The sequence below is a fragment of the Suncus etruscus genome, chromosome 20 (genome assembly GCF_024139225.1).
Source record: "Suncus etruscus isolate mSunEtr1 chromosome 20, mSunEtr1.pri.cur, whole genome shotgun sequence".
Lineage (NCBI taxonomy): Eukaryota > Metazoa > Chordata > Mammalia > Eulipotyphla > Soricidae > Suncus > Suncus etruscus.
In genome coordinates this window covers 40,689,964-40,712,686 of record NC_064867.1, presented here as the reverse complement: position 1 = coordinate 40,712,686, position 22,723 = coordinate 40,689,964, and the positions used below count along the sequence as shown (strand labels likewise).

Below are 22,723 nucleotides of genomic sequence, written 5' to 3'. Positions count from 1 at the left end.
AGAGCAGAGACTTTTGGGGGAGATGGGAGTGATGGCTGAAGGTGCCAGGAGGGAAGTCTGAAGTCAGACCAGAGACATGCAAAAGCCCCCGAAAACAGGCCCCAGCTGTTCCCTGTACCTAGCCCAATACTCTCCTGAGTTGGGGGTGCCAGGGTGAAGCCAGCTGGGGGTCAGTTGACCCAGATTTCAGAAAAGTCTCCTCCTACAAGCAGGCTCCCATGGTGGCCTCTCTCAGGCTGGCTGTCCTGGTCAGCAAGCCAGCTAGATGGGGCATTGGTGGGAGCCGGTGACCCAAAGCGGGGGGCGCCTGCCACTCCTCGAGTTCCCCCCATCTTCTGCCATTGAGGGAACAAAGATCAGGGAAGAAAGCAGAACTCGGTTTCAGTCTCTGAGAAGCCGAGAGAGGGTGTTCTGGGCATGACCTTGGGTGCAGACTGGTCTCAGAAAGGCGTCATGGGGTACTCCTAAAAAACCTCATAGAGCCTGTGCCAAGCAGTGTGGTGGGGTTGCCAGAGGGAGGGAGCCAGGCTGCCCCCTTCCAGACTTTTTGGGGAGACCCCCATGCCTGCTGCAGTGTCTGATGCAGGAAGACCCCTGCTGGGAACCCCCCTGGACTCTGCCTGGTCAGTCCCACTGCCATCCGCGAGGCAGGTAGAAGTTTCCAGTACATGCATAGAGCTAGACCTTCCTTGGCCATTCACCCCCAATCTCTTCCTCCCAGATTGTGCGCCTGGACCGAACCATGGAGCAGATCGTGTTCCCCGTGCCCAGCATCTGTGAGTTCCTGACGCAGGAGTCCAAACTGCGCATCTACTATACCACGGAGCGCGACGAGCAGGGCAGCAAGATCAACGACTTCTTCCTGCGCTCGGAGGACCTCTTCAATGAGATGAATTGGCAGAAGAAGCTACGGGGTGAGGGCTCGGGGTCCTGGGTGCCGGTGGTGAGGGGTGTCTCCCCTCACTGGGACTTCCACGGCTGCCATGATGGCAAACCCCAATTCAGGGGCCGGAGCAGTAGCACCGCAGTAGGGAGTTTGCCTTGCATGATGCTAACCCAGGACGGACGTGGGTTCAATCCCCGGCATCCCATATGGTCCCCCAAGCCAGGAGCAATTTCTGAATGCAGAGACAGGAGTAACCCCTGAGTGCCGCTGGATGTAGCCCAAAACAAAAACAAAAACAAAAACCAATCCAAGAATTTCTTCCTGGAGCAGACCAACCTTCTTGAGTGCCCCCACCCTGGGACCCCAGACCTGACCTCACCCTGTCATTTATTATTGGGGTTACCTCATTGTCTGCCCCCCAAACTCCAGAATTCTCCTGGACTGAGCCCCACTTGCAGTTGAGGTCCTCTTGGGTCTGTACGCTGGAGGCTCCGGCCAGGAAAAGTTTGTCAGTTAGGGCTTTGCCTGTCCACCTCACTCACCCTGGTGCTCACGACCATGGAAAGGCCCTCGTAGGCTCCAGGCTTTGCCGGGCCATGGATGATCCATTTGTGGAGCCCCTGGCATGAACCATCTCAGATGAGGCTGACCAGGGCTTTGTCCCCTGCAGGTCTGGCTCAGGCCCCCTAAGATTTTCTGCATGGCCTCAGCACATCTGTGTCCTACTGGAAAAGCCAATACTGATGCAGGGCAGCTATGTCTGTACTCCCTAGCCAGCAGGGACAGCAGCTGTGCCCACTGACAGGGTCACACTTAGCTGGGCTGAGTCCCTGAGCCAAATGCCCGTTGGTAGTGCTGGCAGCTTAGATCATCCTTAGACATCATGTATTCCCCATGGACACAAGCAAATCAGGACAGAGCTGCCTGGGTTGAGAGACTACTGAGGTCCCTGGATTTGGGGCCCCTCCCAGCAACTTGGGGAACTTGTTGGGGAGAGATGGGGGGAACTCAGACTCTTCCAGAAATATCTCTGGCCACCCACTAGATCGTTTGTCCTTCCCTGCGGGCAGTTCCCCCATGGAAGGCCACTTTGTGGAGCTGTTTTGGGGCTCAGGAAGGGACAGAGACAGAGACCTGAGATGGAACTGTGGCTACGTGGGTCCCCTTGAGGTGGTGGGGTCAAGTGTCCTGCATCCTTGGTTCCCTGCAGCTCTGAATGAGACAGCTGTCATGAGATTAAAAACTTCAGTCTCCTAGCCACCAGTGCAGATAAGGAGAGGGCAGTGACCACAGTGATGGTGCTGACAGCAGGGACAGTAGGACCAGGGGACTGGGGACACCTGAGTGGCAGAGGGGGTGCTATCTTTGTGGCCACTCAATGGGGACCCACTCTGAGTGTCACCCCACTAGCTGGGCTCACGCTTCTGCTGAAAGTAAATTGAATCCTTGGCTTTCCCTAGACATCGCTGCTGTCCCTCAACCCTGGTGGGTGCTAGAACCCCTAAATCTCTGTGCATCCTCTTGCCCCTCCATGCCCCCCAAAGTTTTCCCAGCAGAAGAGTCAAGTATGCAGATTCCGTGAATACCTTCCTGAAGAAGATTCCTGGGGTGTGCATTGGCCGGAAAAGATTGGAACCCATATCCCTGTTCAGCCCATCCTGTAGTGGTGGTCCAGGATGGACGTTAGGGTCTTAGACCTCGCATCCAGCACTGTCTCTGTCCACAGCCCAACCCGTGCTGTACTGGTGTGCCCGAAACATGTCTTTCTGGAGCAGCATCTCCTTCAACTTGGCTGTGCTCATGAACTTGCTTGTGGCCTTCTTCTACCCCTTCCGAGGAGCCCGTGGAGGTACGTGTCTTGGTGGGGTCTGGGGTGGCATTGCCCAGGCAAGAGGAACAGCCAAGAGCAGCCGCAGCCCTGTAGTTGGGTTGGGGAACTGCCCCCCAAAAACATCCAGATTTCCCAACTTGTGCCAGTGTGGGGCTAGCCAAGACCTGCAAAGGGCTTTTTCTCATGATGGCGGTGCCAGGAGTTCATGCTAGGACCATCTGCAGTGATCTAGATTGTTCTTTCTCGGGGAGACTGGAAACAGCTGGCCTGACCACAGCTAGGACACATGTGTCATATCCTCTTGTCCTGTTCCATCTACTAAGACTATGTCAGTGTCCCCATGAGGCCTGTTTCCTAGGCTGACCCCTTCTGTAAGCAGCTTTGTCCATTGAGTCCGAAGGTCTGATGTTCAGGTCTGGCTGGGACCCCAGCAGCAGAAGACACTCCTCATGGTAGAATTAATTGTGAGTCAAGAGCCTCAAATGAGATGCTAAAGGGTTTCTGGACATCCCAGCAGGTTCCTTGAGGGGCTACTGCCCCCCGAGGTTTAGGGGCACTGTTCCTATTTTAGTGTGGGAGATCCAGGAATGAGCTACACTCAGGGGTCCCAGGCCCACCCTTGTAGTCCAGGATAGTGTGGGGAGGAGTGGCAGAAGGGTTGTTCCATGACAGCGGCCAAGCTTGGGTCCATTGGCCTCTGTGATGTGCATCACCTCAGCCTTCCTGAGAGCCTGGAATCTAGTTCCCTGAAAGTATTCTGGGTATGGTCTCTGCTCTGGTATCCTAAAATCAGGATTGTTGAAACTTCTGGTCCGTGGCTGGCGGGTATGAGAATTTAAGTGGCCTTAAAAGCTCCAGCTTGGGGGCCACAGAGATAGCACAGCAGTAGGGAGTTTGCCTTGCATGCAGCCGACCCTTGAGGGACCCGGTTCGATTCCCAGCATCCCACGTGGTCCCCAAGCCTGCCAAGGGCGATTTCTGAGTGCAGAGCAAAGAGTGACCCCTGAGTGCTACTGGATGTGGCCCAAAAACCAATCAATCAATCAATAAAGTTAAAAAAAAATCTTCTCTAGGCTATACTAAGGTGCCTTCCCAGGGCACAGAATGGGCAGCTTTATATTTCCTGCCAAATTTGAGGGCCTCAAGGCTTAGGGCAGATGCAGTGGTGTGGTTGAGTCTGTCTTTGTAGTTTTTCACCACACAAGACATGTGCCCAGATCATGTGGTAATAAACTTTCTGGTGTCTGGCAGCCCAACTTTGACCTTTATCAATACTTTATCAATACTTTCATCTCATCTATGGCTCTATTTTCTGAAACATTTTAAGGTGTCTGTCCACCAGGTTGCTTTGCCTATAAATATTTTGGGATGGGGCCGGAGTAATAGCCCAGCAGGAGGGCATTTGCCTTGCGTGCAGCTGACCCAGGACAGACCTCAATTCTAGCCTCAGCATCCCATATGGTCCTCTGAGCCAGGAGCGATTTCTGAGCACCTAGCCAGGAGTAATCCCTGAGCATCATCGGGTGTGGCCCAAAACCAAAAACAATTTGGGGATGCTGCACCCGTAGTTTGCTGGATATCCAGAATGCCTGTATCCTCATGAGGCCTCTGTCACAGCCCACAGAATTAGCAGCTATGTCCTGTGAGCGTTCCCTCCATGGTCACAGCCCTGTATTTATCTCAGTCCTGTCTTTATTGGCCTTCTTGGTGGCTTGTGGTCCCTCTAGGAGTTGGGTACCTGCCTGTGTCCTCTGAGCTCCAGAGAGACAGGTGAGAGCAGCAATGGAAGAAAAGTCAAACCACAATGCCCAGTGGGGTCCACTGTTCACACAGCGTGACTCTGACCCAAGGCCTCGTGGCTAGAATGTAGGAAGGTGTCAACTCATCGACAGAAAAATTAAGACCCAGAAGTTGCATCAATCAAAGGGAACATGTGGTCACCGGCTTGGATGACATCGTTGTCTTTATTGTCCCTTAGGGGACATCAGGAAGACATAAGCTCATGTCAAGAAAGATCAATGATAGAACTATTTGACAGATGGAAGGCAGGGAAAGCTGTAAGTTTCCTGTAGTAGGGGAAGGTCTCATCCCTGAGAGAAAGCATGAGGTAGGGTCTTAGCCACACATTCCAGAGGCCTATTAGCCAAGTGTCCCTTGCCAGCCATGCTGGATGATCCCTAGGTGTCACTGAGTAATCCCAGCTGGACATACACAAACAGTAGTAGCAACCATGGAACACAAACACCATGGTGCCTCATACTCTGGCAGCTGTGGCCAAACTGACCCTGGAGCCTGAATGAATCTTGAATTCTTGTTGATGAAAGGATTAAAAATACAACCTGCTAATGGATTTTTTATGAGGGTGTAGTGTAGAAAGTTCCACACTAGAGTGACAGGAAGCAAGGCCTGAGAAACAATACTGGGATTGAGGTACAAATCCTTATATGTGGCTCACCCTGGTTCAGTCCCGGACACTTCATGGTGCAGCCCCTAAGTACAAAGCCAAGAGTGCCTACTACCATTCATGGGGCCAGAGTGATAGATAGCACAACAGTGGGGTGTTTGCCTTGCACGTGGCCTATCTGGAACGGACCCTGGTTCGATTCCCGATGACCCATATGGTCTCCCGAGCCTGCCGGGAATAACCCCTGAGAACTGCTGGATATGGCCCAAAAGCCTACATAAATAAATAAATAAATAAATAAATAAATAAATAAATAATGTTTAAGAAAGAAGACTACCACTCATACACACATATATTGATATATGTATGTATACATATATCAATATATTCCCTCACTCTACCTGTCTGTGCCAACAGTCATAGGAAACAATGCAGGCTCCATTTCCCACCTGGAGTGGGTCGCATAGCATAGCTGTCCCTCCTGGGAATCTGCCGGTTTAAGAACCTGCTTCTCCTGCTTTGGAGACAACTACAGGTGCTGACCTGCCCTGCAGCTGCCTCCAGGAAGGCACCACAGTCTACTTCCAAGGGTAGATTTGTTCTTTTAGCACCTGGTGCTAAGAGGGCGTGATGGGAGTACAGGGACACCACCTCACCCCCGGCAGTGTCAGGGTGGCAAAGCTGCAAGGCCTGACAGTCATTCGAGTGAGGTGACAGACCTGCCCTGCTGGGGTGTTTGGATAGGGCTCTGGAAAGGAAAGCCGGGGCTCCCCATTCTCCCAAGAAAGTGGCCCTTCCTCTCTCTGTTTCTCCACAGCTGTCTCCCATCAGGCCTGGGCCCCAGCTGCTCCTTAGAGGAGAGAGTGGGAGAGATGGGGGTACAGCATTGGGGGGGGGGGGCTCTGAAAACTCTCCCAAAGCTGAGGAAGGGAGGTGGCTTTCTCTAAGCTCTCTAATCACAGAGCGCTACTTGTTTACATCTGCAGGAGAGTCGAGATGTGACAGCGTTGGAAACGGTGTTTTTTTAATGAGTGTTTTACAGAACTGTATTTTTAGGCATGTTGGCTCGTGTTATATAACCAGGACGTCTCGTGGGACACTCTAAATAGATCCTGTAATAGCAAGAGATGACAGAAACTGGTCTGAAGTCTTTTGACTACAAGGAGAATCTAATTGTAGGATGATGCTAATGATACGGAAGTTGCCTACCCCCTTTTCCCCCCCCTGAAGAAATCTGATTTGGGCGGAGGCTGGGGCCCTGCAATTTTCCTTCGCCTCCTTTTAATAGAAACGAGAAGTTTCGCTTTCCCCAAGAATGAGATGTGACACACGTGCATGGCCTGACTTCCCCCAACAAGCCTTTGAGGGGGGGGGGGGGAGAGAAGGGAAGGGAGGAGGGAGGAAGAAGGAAGGAAGGAAGGAAGGAAGGAAGGAAGGAAGGAAGGAAGGAAGGAAGGAAGGAAGGAAGGAAGGAAGGAGGGAGGGAGGGAGGGAGGGAGGGAGGGAGGGAGGGAGGGAGGGAGGGAGGAAGGAAGGAAGGAAGGAAGGAAGGAAGGAAGGAAGGAAGGAAGGAAGGAAGGAAGGAAGGAAGGAAGGAAGGAAGGAAGGAAAACAAGTGGGTGATTGGGGCAGGCAGGGCCAACTGCTTAATATGAGGGAAGGTTGTGCGTTCCATAATCCTCAAAGAGGGAGAGGAATCCCCATGCCCCCAATTTGGGTAGGACAAGCGACACAGGTCTGGCAGCAGTTCCGACACAGGAAATAATCCACACACAGAGCTGGGAAGGTATAGCAGACCAGGAGCTAACACCGCAAGCTGTTCACCCACAAGCTGGTCGCTCCACCATATGGAACCACAAACCAAGATGGCAGCCCTTCCTCCAGGCTGCCTGAGTAGCCTTTATTGGGGAAAACAAAGCCCACTCCCAAGGGGAGTGGAAAAAGCCAGATGAGGGGGCAGGCAATGGGGAAACATCTTTTTAACAGGAAAGCCAAAGGACAACCAAAAGACATCTAGTTAGAAGTCAATATGAGGGGGCCAGAAAGATAGCATGGAAGTTGGGTATTGGCTTTGCATGCAGAAGTCGGTGGTTTGAATCCCGGCATCCCATATGGTCCCCCGAGCCTGCCAGAAGCGATTTCTGAGCTTAGAGCCAGGAGGAACTCCTGAGTGCTGCCAGGTGTGAACCAAAAACAAAAACAAAAACAACAACAACAACAAAAAAAAGAAGGCAATATGAGGACCAATCCAAAGGTCTCTACCAACAAGCAATGAGATAAGGGATTTGAGAGGAGGTGAGGGAACCAAAATAAAAGAGAGGAGATAGGAGCCGGAGCGGTAGTACAGGTGGTAGGGCATTTGTCTTTCAGGCCTAACCTAGGACAGACTTTACATGAAGCAGACCCAGGTTACATCCCTGGCATTCCCTATAGATCTCTGGGCCTGTCAGGAGTCATTCCTGAGTGCTGAACTTAGAGTAATCCCTGTGTACTAGTGAGTGTGTGCCCCTCCCCAAATAAAACAATTAAAAGAGAAAGATGAGGGCCAGAGAGATAGCATGGAGGTAAGACATTTGTCTTGCATACAGAAGGTTGGTGGTTCGAATCCCAGCATCCCATATGGTCCCCTGAGCCTGCCAGGAGCAATTTCTGAGCGTAGAGCCAAAGGAACCCCTGAGCGCTGCTGGATGTGACCCAAAAACAAAAAAGAGAAAGAGAGAGATATAAGGGAGATGAGAGGGAGATAAGGGATAGGAGACAAATGAGATAATGAGATGACAGAGATGAAATGAAATGAGTAAGAGATAAGGGAGAGGGGATAGCTGAGCTGAGTTTAGAGAAAGTAAGGAATATAAAATGAGTTGAGGAAAGTGAAAGGAAGTGAGAGAAGTAAGGGAGAAGAGATAGATGAGATGAGGGAGAGAAGAGAAAATAAGGAATATGAGAAGAGGTGACAAAGATCAAGGGAGACCATCAGCGGCACAGCTGATGCTGCTCAGGGCAGCCCTGGGGAGATCCAGAGGTGGCTGGATTGTGGGTGCAACTGTGCCCAGTGTGTGACCTTTGTCCCCTCCCCACAGGGACGCTGGAGCCACACTGGTCCGGGCTGCTGTGGACGGCCATGTTGGTCTCCCTGGCCATCGTCATCGCACTGCCTAAGCCCCATGGCATCCGCGCCCTCATTGCGTCCACCATCCTGCGCCTCATCTTCTCCGTGGGATTGCAGCCCACACTCTTCCTCCTGGGCGCCTTCAACGTAAGTGGGCCCAGCTGCAAGTCGGGCACAAGCAGAAGTAGCTTCCTGCTGGGGGAGGCCCTAGATTGGGGCTGGTCTTAGTGCCCCCGCTGGTAGACTGAACTAGACCCACACCTCTGTGTGCCAAAGCATGTCTAGTGGGGATCCCTCATTGAGAAGGAAACAGTGGGGTTTCAGGGCGTTTTGCCAGCTGGGATGTGAGATGTCAGCACCCTGTATGGTCCCCAAGTCCTGCCAGAAATGACCCCTGAACTCAGGGCCAAGAATAAGCTCTGAGCATCTCCAGGTGTGACCCAAATTCAGATAAGCATGGGGCCAGAGCGATAGCACAGCAGTAGGGTGTTTGCTTTGCACACAACTGCCCGGGATGGATCTGGGTTCGATCCCTGGCGTCCCATATGCTCCCCCGAGCCAGGAGCGATTTTTGAGCTCAGAGTCAGGAGTGACCCCTGAGCACCTCCAGGTGTGACCCAAACACAGATAAGCATGGGGCCAGACCGATAGCATAATAGTAGGATTTTTGCCTTGTATGCAACTGTCCAGGATGGACCTGGGTTCAATCCCCAATGTCTCATATGGTCCCCTGAGCCAGGAGTGATTTCTGAGCACAGAGCCAGGAGTAACCCCTGAGCGTCACCTGGTGTGGCCCCAAAACAGCAACAACAACAACAACAACAACAACAACAACAAAACAGATAAGCAGGATGAGATACTGAACTCCATGAAGGCTCCATGTCTCTTCAAAGTGGGAAATCAGACATTGCCAGCCCAGGGTATCTCCTGGACATGGTCGCCCTGTGGTTTTATGCTTGGATCTGTCACAGAGGCATTCTCAGTTCTGGGCACATAGAATATTCTAGGCAGTGAGTGACCCCCAAGGCGGCTCTTTGGGGGTCCAGGATACAGCGGCGGCCTGAGGATGTGCTTGGTCTGAGCCTGGTGCCCATGGCCTCTGTCCTGTGCACGCAGGTCTGTAATAAGATCATCTTCCTAATGAGCTTCGTGGGCAACTGTGGCACTTTCACCAGAGGCTGCCGGGCCATGGTGCTGGACGCAGACTTTCTCTACCACCTGCTCTACCTGCTTATCTGCGCGCTGGGGCTCTTCGTCCATGAGTTCTTCTATAGCCTGCTGGTGAGTTGGGGTGCGGAGAAGGTGCTAGAAAGTTGGGGTGCAGAGAGTGGGAGTCCCAGAGTGCATGCAGGAGTTGCTGGGGGAGTTCCAAAGTACAGAGATACTGCAGGTAAGTTTGAGGTGTAGAGACAATGCCGGTGGATTTTGAAGTGTAGAGATTGTGCCGGCGTGGCAAAGCCCCGGACCCACATGGTGGCAATATCTGGGTTCAGGTAGGGACAGAGATGACTGGCTGCAGGTTGCAGTCAGAGTCCTTTGTCCATCTGAGATCTCCAACGTCCTCCCAACCGTGTCTCTGTGCCGTGCGTGGCTCTTGCTAACCGTCTCCCCTTGTGGGAGTTCATCGAACTGTAGAACTGCCCCCAATGGTTCCCCCACACCTTGTGTGAGCAGAGGGGGCCAGACGCTGCTGAGGACCCCAGGATCAGGATCAAAACAAAACAGAGAGGATTCCTTTCTAGTTTTAGTGCCCTTTTATGCTTCTTGCCCAGAGTCTCAGTTCCCCACGTGTACCAAGATCTAGCCGGGCCAGGCCGATCTGTACTGTGGTTCGTTCCTGCCCTGAGGTAGATATGTCACTTGTTCTCTGCGGTCACTTGTTCTCTGCCAACTCAGGGATAAGGGTGCCTGCCCGGCTCTTGTTTTATTTATAAATTTATGAGTCCCAGTGTTGGTGTGGGGATGGTGAGGCCTTTCTCGGCTGGCTAGGCCCAACTCCTGTAGCCCCTATGGCTTGATGGGTCTGAAGGTTGCCAGGTGATGACAGAGAAATTCCCAAAGCAGTCAGATGAAGTTCCAGGAGTCAGCCTGCTTTATTTCACGGTCCTATCCACCATGTACAATTCCTCACATGACTTCTATGCTAAGCCTTTTGCAAGCAGCCACTTCTCTGCTCCTTCTCGGGCTCTCTCTGCCTCTGTCTCCCTTTCAGTTGCTCTCCAGGCTTCGTTGCTGACTGACTTCCCTTTGCTGGTTCTCCGTGTGGATTCTGCCAATGCTGATTTTCCTTTCTCTCTCTAACTCTCTTTTATCCCCTCTTTTTCCCCCCAAGGAGATCCTCTTCCCACCCATTCCAGATGGTGGTGGGGTTCTGATAATTCAGGGGGGATAAACAAGTTGGTAGAGGGGATACCCACTTTCTCCACCTTTTATTGGTATAACTACACAAGCACTGTTGATAAGTCTAGAACTTCCAAGTTTCTTTTCGTAAGCTTCTCGCAACAAAATCACAAGAACTTTTCTGCAGATAATAGAGTTTGAAGATACGCTGCTATGTCAGATACACAGCATAACATCATAGCAATTTGGAAACATTCACTAGGATAGCTGAGAACTTTTAAAACTCTTGGGGCTGGAGAGGTAGCATGGAGGTAGGGTGTTTGCCTTGCTTGCAGAAGGATGGTGATTTGAATCCCGGCATCCCATATGGTCCCCAGAGCCTGCCAGGAACGATTTCTGAGCATAGCGCCAGGAGGAACCCCTTAACACTGCCTGGTGTGACCCAAAAACCAAAAAAAGAAAAAAGAAAACCTCTAACATGCACCTGGCCATCCCTTGAGGGTTCCTTCCTGCAGCGTTGTCATGGGAGGGTGACCCTCTGTCCATCCATGCAGCCTGGGCACTGTGGTTTCCTGGGTGACTCCCCAGAGCTCCATTTTTCTGCATCTTGTCCTGGTGGAGGGATTTGCTCTGTGATGCACAGAAATATTACCTTGAGGTCCTTGTCTCCCTTTGAAGGGCTAGGAGAGTCCACTTCCGGAGTATTGGCTCTGCCTGTGACACCCCCTTCTGCTATGCCCTCATCTTCTCTTCTCTGGTCATCTCTCAAGTCCAGCAGTGCTGGGTGCCAGGATACTGGGCAGACCCAAGGTACTGCCCTGCCCAGCCCTCTTTGCTGCTGACTCTATGGTGGCCCTGCTCCCAATCTGGTCCTTCTTACCTCAAATCAGGATAACACCATATTAGGCACCCTCTCTTCAAAGTAGGAGAAAGTGCCCAGTCCTCCCTTGGCACATGCCCAGTGCTCTGCATGTTTCTCAAACCTGGCTTGCTCAGACTCAGTGGCATGCATCCATCTACTTCAACCCTGAGTCGCTCCTTAGAACTGCTGGTGGTCCTCTTAATTCTGCCCTGTGTCTGCTCTTCCTCATCGTGACCGTCCTTGAATTCAATTCTGTCATTGAGAGAGCTATGATGTGGAACATAAACATAACCATGCCAGACAGAAGGCATGACAGGGAGGGCACTTGCACATACATAGCCAATCTCTACACACCCTAGACAGTTCTAAGCCTGCCAGAAGTCAGCCTTGAACAAAGAATTGGGAGTCAGCCCTGAGCACTGCTGGGTAGGTAGAGCCCCAAAGCAAAGCCAGGGCATGAGATTGTGATTTCTCCTAAAATCTACTCAAAGGGGGCTGGAGTGATAGCACGGCAGTAGGGCATTTGCCTTGCATGCAGTCAACCTGGAATAGACCCTGGTTCAATTCCCGGCATTCCATATGGTCCCTGGAGCCTGCCAGGGGCGACTTCTGAGTACAGAGCCAGGAGTAACCCCTGAGTGCTACTGGGTGTGACCCAAAGCCAAAAATGGGAAGAAGAAAGAAAGAAAGAAAGAAAGAAAGAAAGAAAGAAAGAAAGAAGAAAGAAAGAAAGAAAGAAAGAAAGAGGGAGGGAGGAAGGAAGGAAGGGAGGGAGGGAGGGAGAAAAGGGAGGGAGGGAGGGAGGGAGGGAGGGAGGGAGGGAGGGAGGAAGGAAGGAAGGAAGGAAATAAAATGCACCCAAAGGATGATGATGGGCCCCTTAACACTGTCACCTTGTCTTCTTCTGTGTCCTGGAAGCTCTTTGACCTCGTGTACAGAGAAGAGACACTGCTTAATGTCATTAAAAGTGTTACTCGCAATGGCCGCTCCATCATCCTGACAGCAGTGCTGGCCCTCATCCTTGTCTACCTCTTCTCCATCGTGGGGTACCTCTTCTTCAAGGATGACTTCATCCTCGAGGTGGACCGGCTTCCCAATGACACAGCCCTTCCCGGTGAGTTGGGACCCTAAATCCCTTTTCAAGGCTGCAGTAGATGTTTCCAGCCACCCAGCAGGAAATAAATCTATCCATGGGCCAAGGGTGGGTTTGATGTGAGGGTTCGTCCAGTTCTGTGCCTTACCCTGATGTCACATCTTCAAGGTGGTCAGCACCATGCTTGTCAGAGATCTGAACATGTACTTGGACAAGCATATCTGTTTGTCTTCCTGGATCTACTTCTAGGGATTTAGGCTGGAAGGACAGATTTCTGCTGCTGCTGCAGGCACGGACATGTGTGGGCATTAGAATCAAATCTACATGATTGAGGGATTGCATTCAATCGGGGGTGACACACCTTGCAGGGGGGGGGGGCATCTTTATAAAGCTTCATGGAAAAAATTATCCACAGGAGAGAAGCTACAGAAAAGAAATTATACTAGGACCCAAGAGAGAGAGGGGGGGGGAGAGAGAGAGAGAGAGAGAAAGAGAAAGAGAGAGAGAGAAGAATGTAGAAGCTACAGAAAAGAAATTATACTAGTACCCAAGAGGGAGTGAGAGAGAGAGAGAGAGAGAGAGAGAGAGAGAGAGAGAGAGAGAGAGAGAGAGAGAAGAATGTAGAAGTTACAGAAAAGATATTATATTAGGACCCAAGAGTGAGAGAGAGAGAAGAATATTGTTTTAGCACCCTACCTGGCAGTGCTCAAGACTTCCTCCTGGCTCTACTTACAGTTCACTCTTGGCAATGCTGGGGGGACCATAAGGGATGTTGGGGATTGAACCCAGGTTGGCCATGTACAGGGCAAATGCATTATTCGTTTTGCTATCACTTTAGTCCCCCATCCCCAAGTATATTTTTATTTATTTCTTTTTTGTTGTTGTTGGTTTTGAGTTTGTTTGTTTGTTTCTGGTTTTTGGCCACACCGTTTGACGCTCAGGGATTCCTCCTGGCTCTGTGCTCAGAAATCGCCCCTGGCTTGGGGGAACCATATGGGGCACTGGGGGATTGAACCACAATCCATCCTAGGCTTGTTTGAGCAAGGCAGACGCCTTACCGCTAGTGCCACCTCTCCAGCCCCTTTTTTTCTATTATTTATTTATTTATCTTTTTTTTCCCCCAAGTCTATTTTTAAGAAATTTAAAAAAAAAAATAAAGCTCACGTGTGTTTCAAAGCATGGAACAAGAGACTCTGCAAACTTCGAGATGGACTGGGATGCATCTGGGATTATGCACAAGAAATTTGTAATCTTTTTGCACATTTGAGATCAAGCCCTCAGACAGGGCTTGATGAAATGGCACTGTTTTCTTTTTTTTTTTTTTGGGGGGGGGGGCCACACCCAGCATTGCTCAAGGGTTACTCCTGGCTGTCTGCTCAGAAATAGCTCCTGGCAGGCACGGGGGACCATATGGGACACCGGGATTCGAACCAACCACCTTTGGTCCTGGATCAGCTGCTTGCAAGGCAAACGCCGCTGTGCTATCTCTCCGGGCCCACTGTTTTCTTTAGATCACATCCCCAGAGTCCTGGAAACAGATGAAAACTGTTGAGTCTCATTTTATCGGGGTACCCTCTGCCCAGCACCACCCAGACCAGCCGTCCTGTTGTCTGTCTGAGCCAGTCTGGCCCTGACCTCTACCAACTTTTCTGCACAGTAGAGGGATCAACCTTGATCGAGACCTTATTTTCCGAGCACTGGCCCAAGGCTTTTGGCTGTTCAGCTTTAGAATTGGAAAGGCTGCTGGTTAAATGGGCTATTTCTTTTTTCTTTGTTTGTTTGTTTGTTTTTGGTTTTGGGTCACACACAGCAGTGCTCAGGGGTTCCTCCTGTTTCTATGCTCAGAAATTGCTCCTGACAGGCTCGCTTGGGGGACCATATGGGATGCCGGGATTCGAACTACCATCCTTCTGCATGCCTTACCTCCATGCTATCTCTCTGGCCCCAAATGGGCTATTTTTAATAATCTTGCAGGATTTGCCATTCCCGGCATTTTCTCAAGCAGATTACCAGAAAAAAAAAAAAAGTAAATTGTGTCCTCTGCTTCAAATAAGGTACAGGATTGCGGGGTGTTGTTTATGAAAGGAGCTGTTTAATCAGCCATGAGTTGACAGATTTTCAAGACTTGAACCGTGTGCTGCCAGAACATTCAGCATCAAATTCTCCTTCCCAGATGCTGGCGAGAGCTTAGCGGGCGAGTCTCTGTCCTCTGACGTGTGCCGTTTGGATATGGGGGAGAATTGCTCTTCTCCTGCACCCCACGAAGGTAGGCACGGATGTAGGCAGGCTTGGTCCACATGTAGAAAGAAAGGCAAAGCATTTGTGGGAGACGGCAGGGAGGGTACACATGTGCCAGGGTGGTGCCGAGCCCCCAGTCACACCAGAGAGGGAAGTTATGAGAATGTCCAGGGGATGGCTATGGGGAGAGGTGGTGGATGAATGAAGCAGATTTAGGGGGCAGCTGAGCAGAATGGGGTGTCAGGAAGGGGGGCAGAAGAACACTGGAGAGAAGCACAGCAGAGGAACGCTATGGGGTAGTTCAGGGGGGCCAGAGGGAAGAGCACCGTAGGGCCAGCTCAGGGGGACAGCATGCCCCCAATGGAGAACATTGGGCGGACATTATGGGAGCACTTTAAGGGAGCCTGTGGTGCAAGCACTGTAGGGTAGGGATGTACACGACAGCACTATAGGAGCGCAGAAGGGGAGCATTGCAAGACAGCTCAGGGACTCAGAGCAAGCAGTCAAGGGGAGGTTGCAAAGTGTGGCAAGCTGGGCCCAAAACAGGGCCCAGAAGTTCCAGCATGAAGCAATTGTGCCTCACCCCATATTCATCTGTCCAAGGTCAGACATCCCCTTGAAGCGGCCCAAGGCAGGGACCAGAGAGGGCAGAACCAGTAGCAGGCATGTGACCCCACCACACTCCGTCCATAGCCATGGTTCTCACATGTCGCAGAGTGACAGGTTTCCGGGTCCCGGGGATGGCAGACTCAGCGTGTCCCCTGCTCTTGGCAGAGTCGGTATCCGCAGACGAGCTGGAGGAGGACAAGGAGCACACGTGTGAGACGCTGCTCATGTGCATCGTCACGGTGCTGAGCCACGGGCTGCGGAGTGGGGGCGGCGTTGGTGATGTGCTCCGGAAGCCATCCAAGGAGGTACAGAGAGGGGACAGGGGTTCACGGGCCAGCCCCACACTGATGAGGACAATGCCAGAGGGTAGCTTTGCTATCACCCTTGGCCCCCTCACCATGTGCAAGGTGCCACATGTGTGGCCTTTCCAACCACCACTGAGACCCAGAGCGCAGAGCTTCCAGAGGGTCCACTCCTGGGGGGTCCTTCGTGGGGGGTTGGGGGCTGGTCAACAGGCAGCTGAGAGGGAGGCCCAGATGTTGACAGATGGGGGACTGGAATGGGATGCAGGCTCAGGTCCTCACGGGGATGCCTCTGTCCCAGGAACCTCTCTTTGCTGCCCGGGTGATCTACGACCTTCTGTTCTTCTTCATGGTCATCATCATCGTCCTGAATCTGATTTTCGGGGTCATCATTGACACTTTTGCTGACCTGAGGAGTGAGAAGCAGAAGAAAGAGGAGATCTTGAAGACCACCTGCTTCATCTGCGGTGAGTGGGGCGCCCTGCTCTGCCCTCCCCTGCCCTTTGCTCCCCTCTCTACTCTTCCTCTCCTCTCCATTCCCCAGCTCTGCATTGATCCTTGCTCTCCCTTCCCCTCTTCTGCCTTGCCTTGCTCTGCTCTGTTCTACTCCACTCTGCCCTCTTCTGCACTGCGGGGAAGGCCAGAGCTGAACAGGGGTGCAAAGTAGAGGGCTGCTGGTGACATTTCCTCCACTTTCTCATGCAAACAGATCTAAATCCTGTCCCCATCTGAGGGCTCTGGAACAGGCAAGCCACAGCTCCTGGTATGGTGTGGCCAACTTCTGAGTGGTGTGTGGGGTGTCCTGGGACATTATGTGTCCCCCGTGACTTTAGGGAAAGACATGGTGGATGGAAACTAGCCCGGGAGCTTGGGCATCGAATAATTAGGTCAGGATTATTCATGATATAGTTGCTAAATATATGAGCTCCCTCCAAGTACGGATCCTCAGAAATGAGTGTTTCTATCTAAACGCTAAAATTAGTTTTTGCCCCTTGAAAGCATTTTGTAGCATTTTGGACCTAGTTTAAGATTCAGGAAAGTCAGAAGAATAGTACAGAGGGCCAGAGTGGTAGCACAGCAGGTAGGGCATTTGCTTTGCATTCAGACTACCCGAGTTTGATCTCCGGCATCCCATATGGTTCCCCAAGCCTAACAGGAGCAATTTCTGGCAGAGCCAGGAGTAGCCCCTGAGTACCACTGGGTCTGACCCAGAAGCAAAAAAAGAATAGTACAGAGAATTTTTCTTTTCTTTTCTTTTCTTTTTTTTTTTTCATGGTGAAAACAAGAGGTAGAGGCCAGAGAGAGACTTTATTCCTTGAGTTGGGCCTATCTATAGACGGATTTTTGGGCCTAGCCAGGGAGAAAGGAAAAGGCGATGAACCAATGAGATCAGAGCTAGAATTAGCATATGAAGAGACAGGTAAAAGGAAACCAGATATCTTTAAGGAAATGGGGGGAGAGAGAGATCACAAGAGAGCTCAGCAGGATACTTTTGGCAGGCTTTGTACTGTCCTCCTTTGTTAGAAAGAAATACTGAGGCCTGATTTCTAATAATGGTCAAAAATAAAGAGAGAGATAGTTACAGCCACGTTTAGAATTATAGCCAAACAATCCATGCAAAGGGTCAACTGATTTGACTACTCTAAGCGGGCCTTTTTGGCAAATAGAGAATTTTTATTTTCTCTTCTCCCAGGGTTCATCAAATGTTAGCATTTCACATCAACTTTCTTCCATACACACATGCACCCATGCAGTTGTACATGCATGCACCATGCATACAGTCACACACATACTTCCCTTTTGCATTAATTTCATTTCTTCATTAATTTTTCATTAATGAAAAATGAAAATGGATGATGATGTGGGCCCTTTTTCTCAAGGTTGACACTTGCTTTCTTGGTCTGCAGTATCATTATCAGCAAAACTGGGGAGGGGGGGGCTGTAGTAGTAGCAGGGTGGTAGGACGCTTATCTTGCACGCGCTGACCCGGGATGGACCACGGTTTAATCCCCGGCGTCCCATATGGTCCCCTGAACCAAGAGCGATTTCTGAGCACAGAGCCAGGAGTAACCACTGAGCATCACAGGGTGTGGCCCCAAAACCAAAAACAAATAAACTGGGATGTGAACCAAAGCCCCGGCTGTGTGCTCCTGACAAGTCCCCCCTTCCCCTCATCCCCTTACCCCTTCATGGCTGAGACAACCCCCTCCACTCCCTGCTCCCCTTCCTGGCCAAGTCACCTCCTCCCTTTACGACCACTGGAATACTGTGTTGGCACTCCCTCTTGCATCTGCACTGATCATTTTTTCTGGTAGAGGCCTGTGACCTTGTGGACTTTTGCAGTTGTGGGGACTCTTGTGGGAAGGTTGGGCCATGTTTCCCGGGCTCAATGATGGCTTCTAGGCAGGGCCAGTGCTGCTTGTGGCTAAGAGCCACTCATGGAAGAGGCTCCAAGGCCCTGAGTATCCTGTCCTCCTTGGCTGAAGAGTGGGTCTATTGTGAGGTCTATGATGGTAATGGAGGCCAACTGGTTTCTTTTAGCAAATGCAGTTATCCTAGTCTTCATAGAAGAACTTTTAGCAGAGAAGATTAACAGAGAAGGGTACATGAAAATAGATATGTTATTTCTTTGACTACAAATCTTATCTTTGTTTTGACAATAGGATTTTTTTTGTTTGTTTGTTTTTGGGCCACACCCGGTGATGCTCAGAGGTTACTCCTGGCTATGAGCTCAGGAATTGCTCCTGGTTTGGGGGACCAGGATCAAACTGCAGTCCATCCTAGGTCAGCCGTGTGCAAGCCGTATCACTGCACCACCGCTCTGGCCCCTCAGTAGGATTTTTTGACTTATTTATTTATTTATTCATTCATTCATTCATTTTTGCTGTTTTTGTTTTTACTCTTTTCCCCCTGTGAATACAGAGGAACTATAGAGATAGAACAAAGTATTAAGTCACTTGCCTTACCAGTAGCTAACCCTGGTTCAGAGCCTGGATGACACTACATCTGATTCCCTTAGTGCCTTCAAGTGTATGAACCCTGGGCATCAAGTCAAGGGAAGCCCAAAAGCACTGCTGGGTATGGCCCCAATACCTTCCCCCACAGAAAAAAAAAAAGAAGGGGACAGAGTAGTGGTACAACAGTAGGGTGTCTGCCTTGCACGAGACTGACCTAGAATAGACCATGGTTCAATCCTCCAGTGTCCTATAGGGTCCCCCAATCCAGGAACTATTTCTGAGTGCATAGCCAGGAGTAACCCCTGAGCATCACCGGGTATGGCCCAAAAACCAAAAGAAAGAAAAAGAAAGGAAAAGAGTTTTTACTTTCCCCACATGCTTGCTCACCTATCACCACGTGGCTTTCTAGAACTTTCTCCAAGGCTGTGGCCAGCCACTCTGCCAACCTTGCTCCAACTGTGTCCGTGTCTGTCTGTGCTAAAGCCTTCCAACTGTCACTCACCTCTGTCTGCCTCACTCTCATCTCACCTCCTTCATGCTCATTCACACCAGCTCGTCCTGGCTCCAGAATAGCTTGCACCTTCCTGACTGACCCAGTGGGCAATAGCGGTCACCCATGAAAGCCCATATTCATCTCCTATATTATGCTGACATCTCTGATTCCACGCCGCAGACCAGCCTTCCCTTTGCCCTTGCCATCCCTATAGTGAGAAGCCACCGGGTAGATGTTTTTATCCATGGTCCAAAAAACAATCATAGGAGCGCAGAGCGATAAGGCGTCTGCCTTGCCGGCACCACAGTTTGATCCCCCAGCATCCCATACGGTCCCCTAAGCCAGGAGTGATTTCTGAGTGCATAACCAGAAGTAACCCCTGAGCGTCATCAGGTGTGGCCCCAAAAAAAACAAAAACAATCATAGGCTCAGAACTGCTTTTTTGGACTCCGCAGAACCCAGCACCCTTGCAGAGAATGTTCAAACACAACATGGCCTCCAGTAGTTGCACCCGGGCACCATGTCCGCACAGTCCCACTGGCTCTCAGCTGACCTCAGGCAGAGACAGGGGTGGAATTTTTGGGTGGACCTGTGGGGCCCCTGAGCCCCCTGTGACTGAACCCTCTCCCATGTCAGGCTTGGAGCGGGATAAGTTTGACAACAAGACGGTGACATTTGAGGAACACATCAAGGAAGAACACAACATGTGGCACTACCTGTGCTTCATCGTCCTGGTCAAAGTCAAGGACTCCACAGAGTACACAGGTCCCGAGAGCTACGTGGCGGAGATGATCAAGGTGAGATGCCGCTGGGTCTGCGGGACTTGCTCCATCCTTTCCCGGGTGTTCCCGGGAGACAGTGGATGTCACGCTTGTCATGGAGTCTCTCCCCAGTTGGCCGCATGGCTGCTTTGCTGCCTTTCTGGAAGGATCTGGGGATGTAGATCTGAGTGCTTCGTTGTCGCAAAACTCTGCTTGGAGGGACATCTGCCTGGCCCTGTGCTGCCTGGGATTTGGTCCCAAGCAGTCCCCATCCCTGCTTTCCCCACAAATGTGGGTGTCAAGGATTCCTTCCCCCCAACTCCTTGGGCCTCTACATCAGACATTATTCACCAGGCCCAGGTCTAGGCTGATTCGAGGTCAGCGACCAGTCATATGAACGTGTCTCAGAAATAGCTTCAAGGAGCCGGAGCGATAGCATAGCAATAGGGCATTTGCCTTGCATGTGGCCAACCCAGGATGGACCCTGATTTGATTCTTAGCATCTCATATGGTCCCCCAGAGCCTGCCAGGAGTGATTTCTGAGTGCAGAGCCGGGAGTAACCCCTGAACATTGCAGGGTGTGACCGAACCCCTACCTCAGAGTAAAAATTAATTTAAAAATCAGCTCCAGGCTTTCCCCCACACCCTGAGATTCCTGAGGCATCGCCCTATGTAGACAGGAGGTGGCAACCCCAATTTATTGCCATGCTAGCCCTGCCATACTGGGCTGTTCAGGCATCAATCTGGGATGTCTGGACATTCAAGTCCTTGGGGCAGCGGCATGAACAAACCTCGTAGTGGATGTGGCCTGCTAGCAAAGGGGACTTTGGAGTGGGGGGAAGGTGGACACCAGGGTCAGCATTTGCAGGAATGGGGAGAAGCTGTGAGACCCGGGAGGAAAATGTACTTGGTTGTGGGAGTCAGGCCTGCTGAAAGCACGCCAAGGCAGCCAGGCCATGAGCCAAGGCCACAGCCACAGCATTAGCTGTGACAGGGCAAAGTAGGCTCATTCCTGCTTCCCATCCCGGTGAAAACAGCTGATCTGAGGGGGGCCCTGCACTTCCTGCTGCGGTGGGGTTGGAATGAAGCTGCCAGTCGTAGTACTAACAGGCATGATGTAGGCACGACCGAGGCATGACACAAACTGACACGGTTATCACAGTGGGCCTTGCTAGCAGGGAGACCCTGCCTTAGTCTCACTCCTTTTCACCTTGCTCGTTCTTCTGGTGCCAATGAAGTGTTTGATCTGTAAAGAAATAGTTGATTTCTGAGGCCGGAGTGATGGCGCAGTGGTAGGGTGTCTGCCTTGCATGCTTCTGACCCAGGATGGATCATGGTTCGATCCTCTGTCGTCCCATATGGTCCTCCAAGCCAGGAGCGATTTCTAAGTGCGTAGCCAGGAGTAACCCCTGAGCATCACCGGGTGTGGCCCAAAATAAAAGAAAGAAAGAAAGAAAGAAGGAAGGAAGGAAGGAAGGAAGGAAGGAAGGAAGGAAGGAAGGAAGGAAGGAAGGAAGGAAAGAAAGGGAAGGAAGGAAGGAAGGAAGGAAGGAAGGAAGGAAGGAAGGAAGGAAGGAAGGAAGGAAGGAAGGAAGGAGGAGGGAGGGAGGGAGGGAGGGAGGGAGGGAGGGAGGGAGGGAGGAAGAAGAAGAAGAAGAAGAAGAAGAAGAAGAAGAAGAAGAAGAAGAAGAAGAAGAAGAAGAAGAAGAAGAAGAAGAAGAAGAAGAAGAAGAAGAAGAAGAAGAAGAAGAAGAAGAAGAAGAAGAAGAAGAAGAAGAAGAAGAAGAAGAAGAAGAAGAAGAAGAAGAAGAAGAAGAAGAAGAAGAAGAAGAAGAAGAAGAAGAAAGAAGAAAGAAGAAAGAAGAAAGAAATAGGCAATTACTTGTGACTCCTCATGGTCATGGCAAACTCAATCCTTTGGATTCTGAGGGGAGACCGAGGGTGTTGCTGGGACAGCCCTGGCCATGAGAAATATGAGCTTTGCAGCTACGTCCACCCTTGACTCTCTGAACACTGCTGCCAAAGGTCTGGTAGCAAGTCTGCTATGCCCTCGCGCCATCTGCTCTGTGCCCGTTATCAGACCCGGCCCTGGCCAACACCATCTCATCTGTGCCCACTCTTGGGAGCCATATGCATTCCAGATACCGGCCATAGCTTGGGTTGAACTTGGGTTTTCAAAGGGAACACTGGGAGCTGTGAAGCCCCATGGGCCCCATGCCTGCACCCCCTACACCGGGGGACCTCTAGGGCCTGAATGGAATCCATTCTGGGAGTGAACGGTCCATTGGGGTACACTGCCCTTCTCACCTTCATGCCCCTGAAAAACAACAGGGCTGGGGTTTTGCTCTTGGGGAAAATCTCAGCTGGATGGGAACCCAGGCATCCCATATGCACATGGGAATGGGTATGGAAGAATGGGCAGTAGTTTACCCAGATGGGACCTGTACACAGACTGAGAAATGCTAGGATGGCCACAAAAATCCTCCTGGCCAGTGGCTCTACCCAGAGCACTGTGGAAGGAGCCTACCAGCATAGAAAATAGCCAAGGAGGACAGCAGGGTCCTAGAGTGGACTTCTCAGCTCCTCAAAACTAGCTCTTCCTGACTGCCAGGCCTCCCCTCTCTGAGTGAAAGGCTGGTCTCCTGATGTCTCAGGGGGCAGGTACTGTTTCACAGTCTAGACTCAACCACCAGCTGCTCCCCAAAAAGCATGGAAACTATGGGAGATGGGGTGCGTCTGTGGGGTTCAGGGCAAGGGCAGGGTTGGGTCAGCACCGAGAGACGGAGACAGAAATGATTGAGCGTAGGTTCTGTCCATCCCGTGAGCCAGAGGAACTTT

At 51.2% G+C, this 22,723-nt stretch overlaps 1 protein-coding gene across 3 annotated transcripts in view; it reads left to right on the top strand.

The window, feature by feature from the left end:
- ITPR1 (inositol 1,4,5-trisphosphate receptor type 1) overlaps positions 1–22,723 on the top strand; it is a 215,091-nt gene that overhangs the window by 162,311 nt on the left and 30,057 nt on the right. For all 3 annotated transcript variants that reach the window (XM_049766351.1, XM_049766350.1, XM_049766349.1), the window contains 9 exons: positions 722–914; positions 2,613–2,735; positions 8,202–8,377; positions 9,347–9,511; positions 12,351–12,546; positions 14,699–14,791; positions 15,538–15,677; positions 15,976–16,141; positions 19,761–19,921. In XM_049766351.1, the coding sequence (XP_049622308.1) occupies positions 722–914; positions 2,613–2,735; positions 8,202–8,377; positions 9,347–9,511; positions 12,351–12,546; positions 14,699–14,791; positions 15,538–15,677; positions 15,976–16,141; positions 19,761–19,921 (1,413 nt within the window). The remainder of the gene's footprint in view (positions 1–721; positions 915–2,612; positions 2,736–8,201; positions 8,378–9,346; positions 9,512–12,350; positions 12,547–14,698; positions 14,792–15,537; positions 15,678–15,975; positions 16,142–19,760; positions 19,922–22,723) is intronic.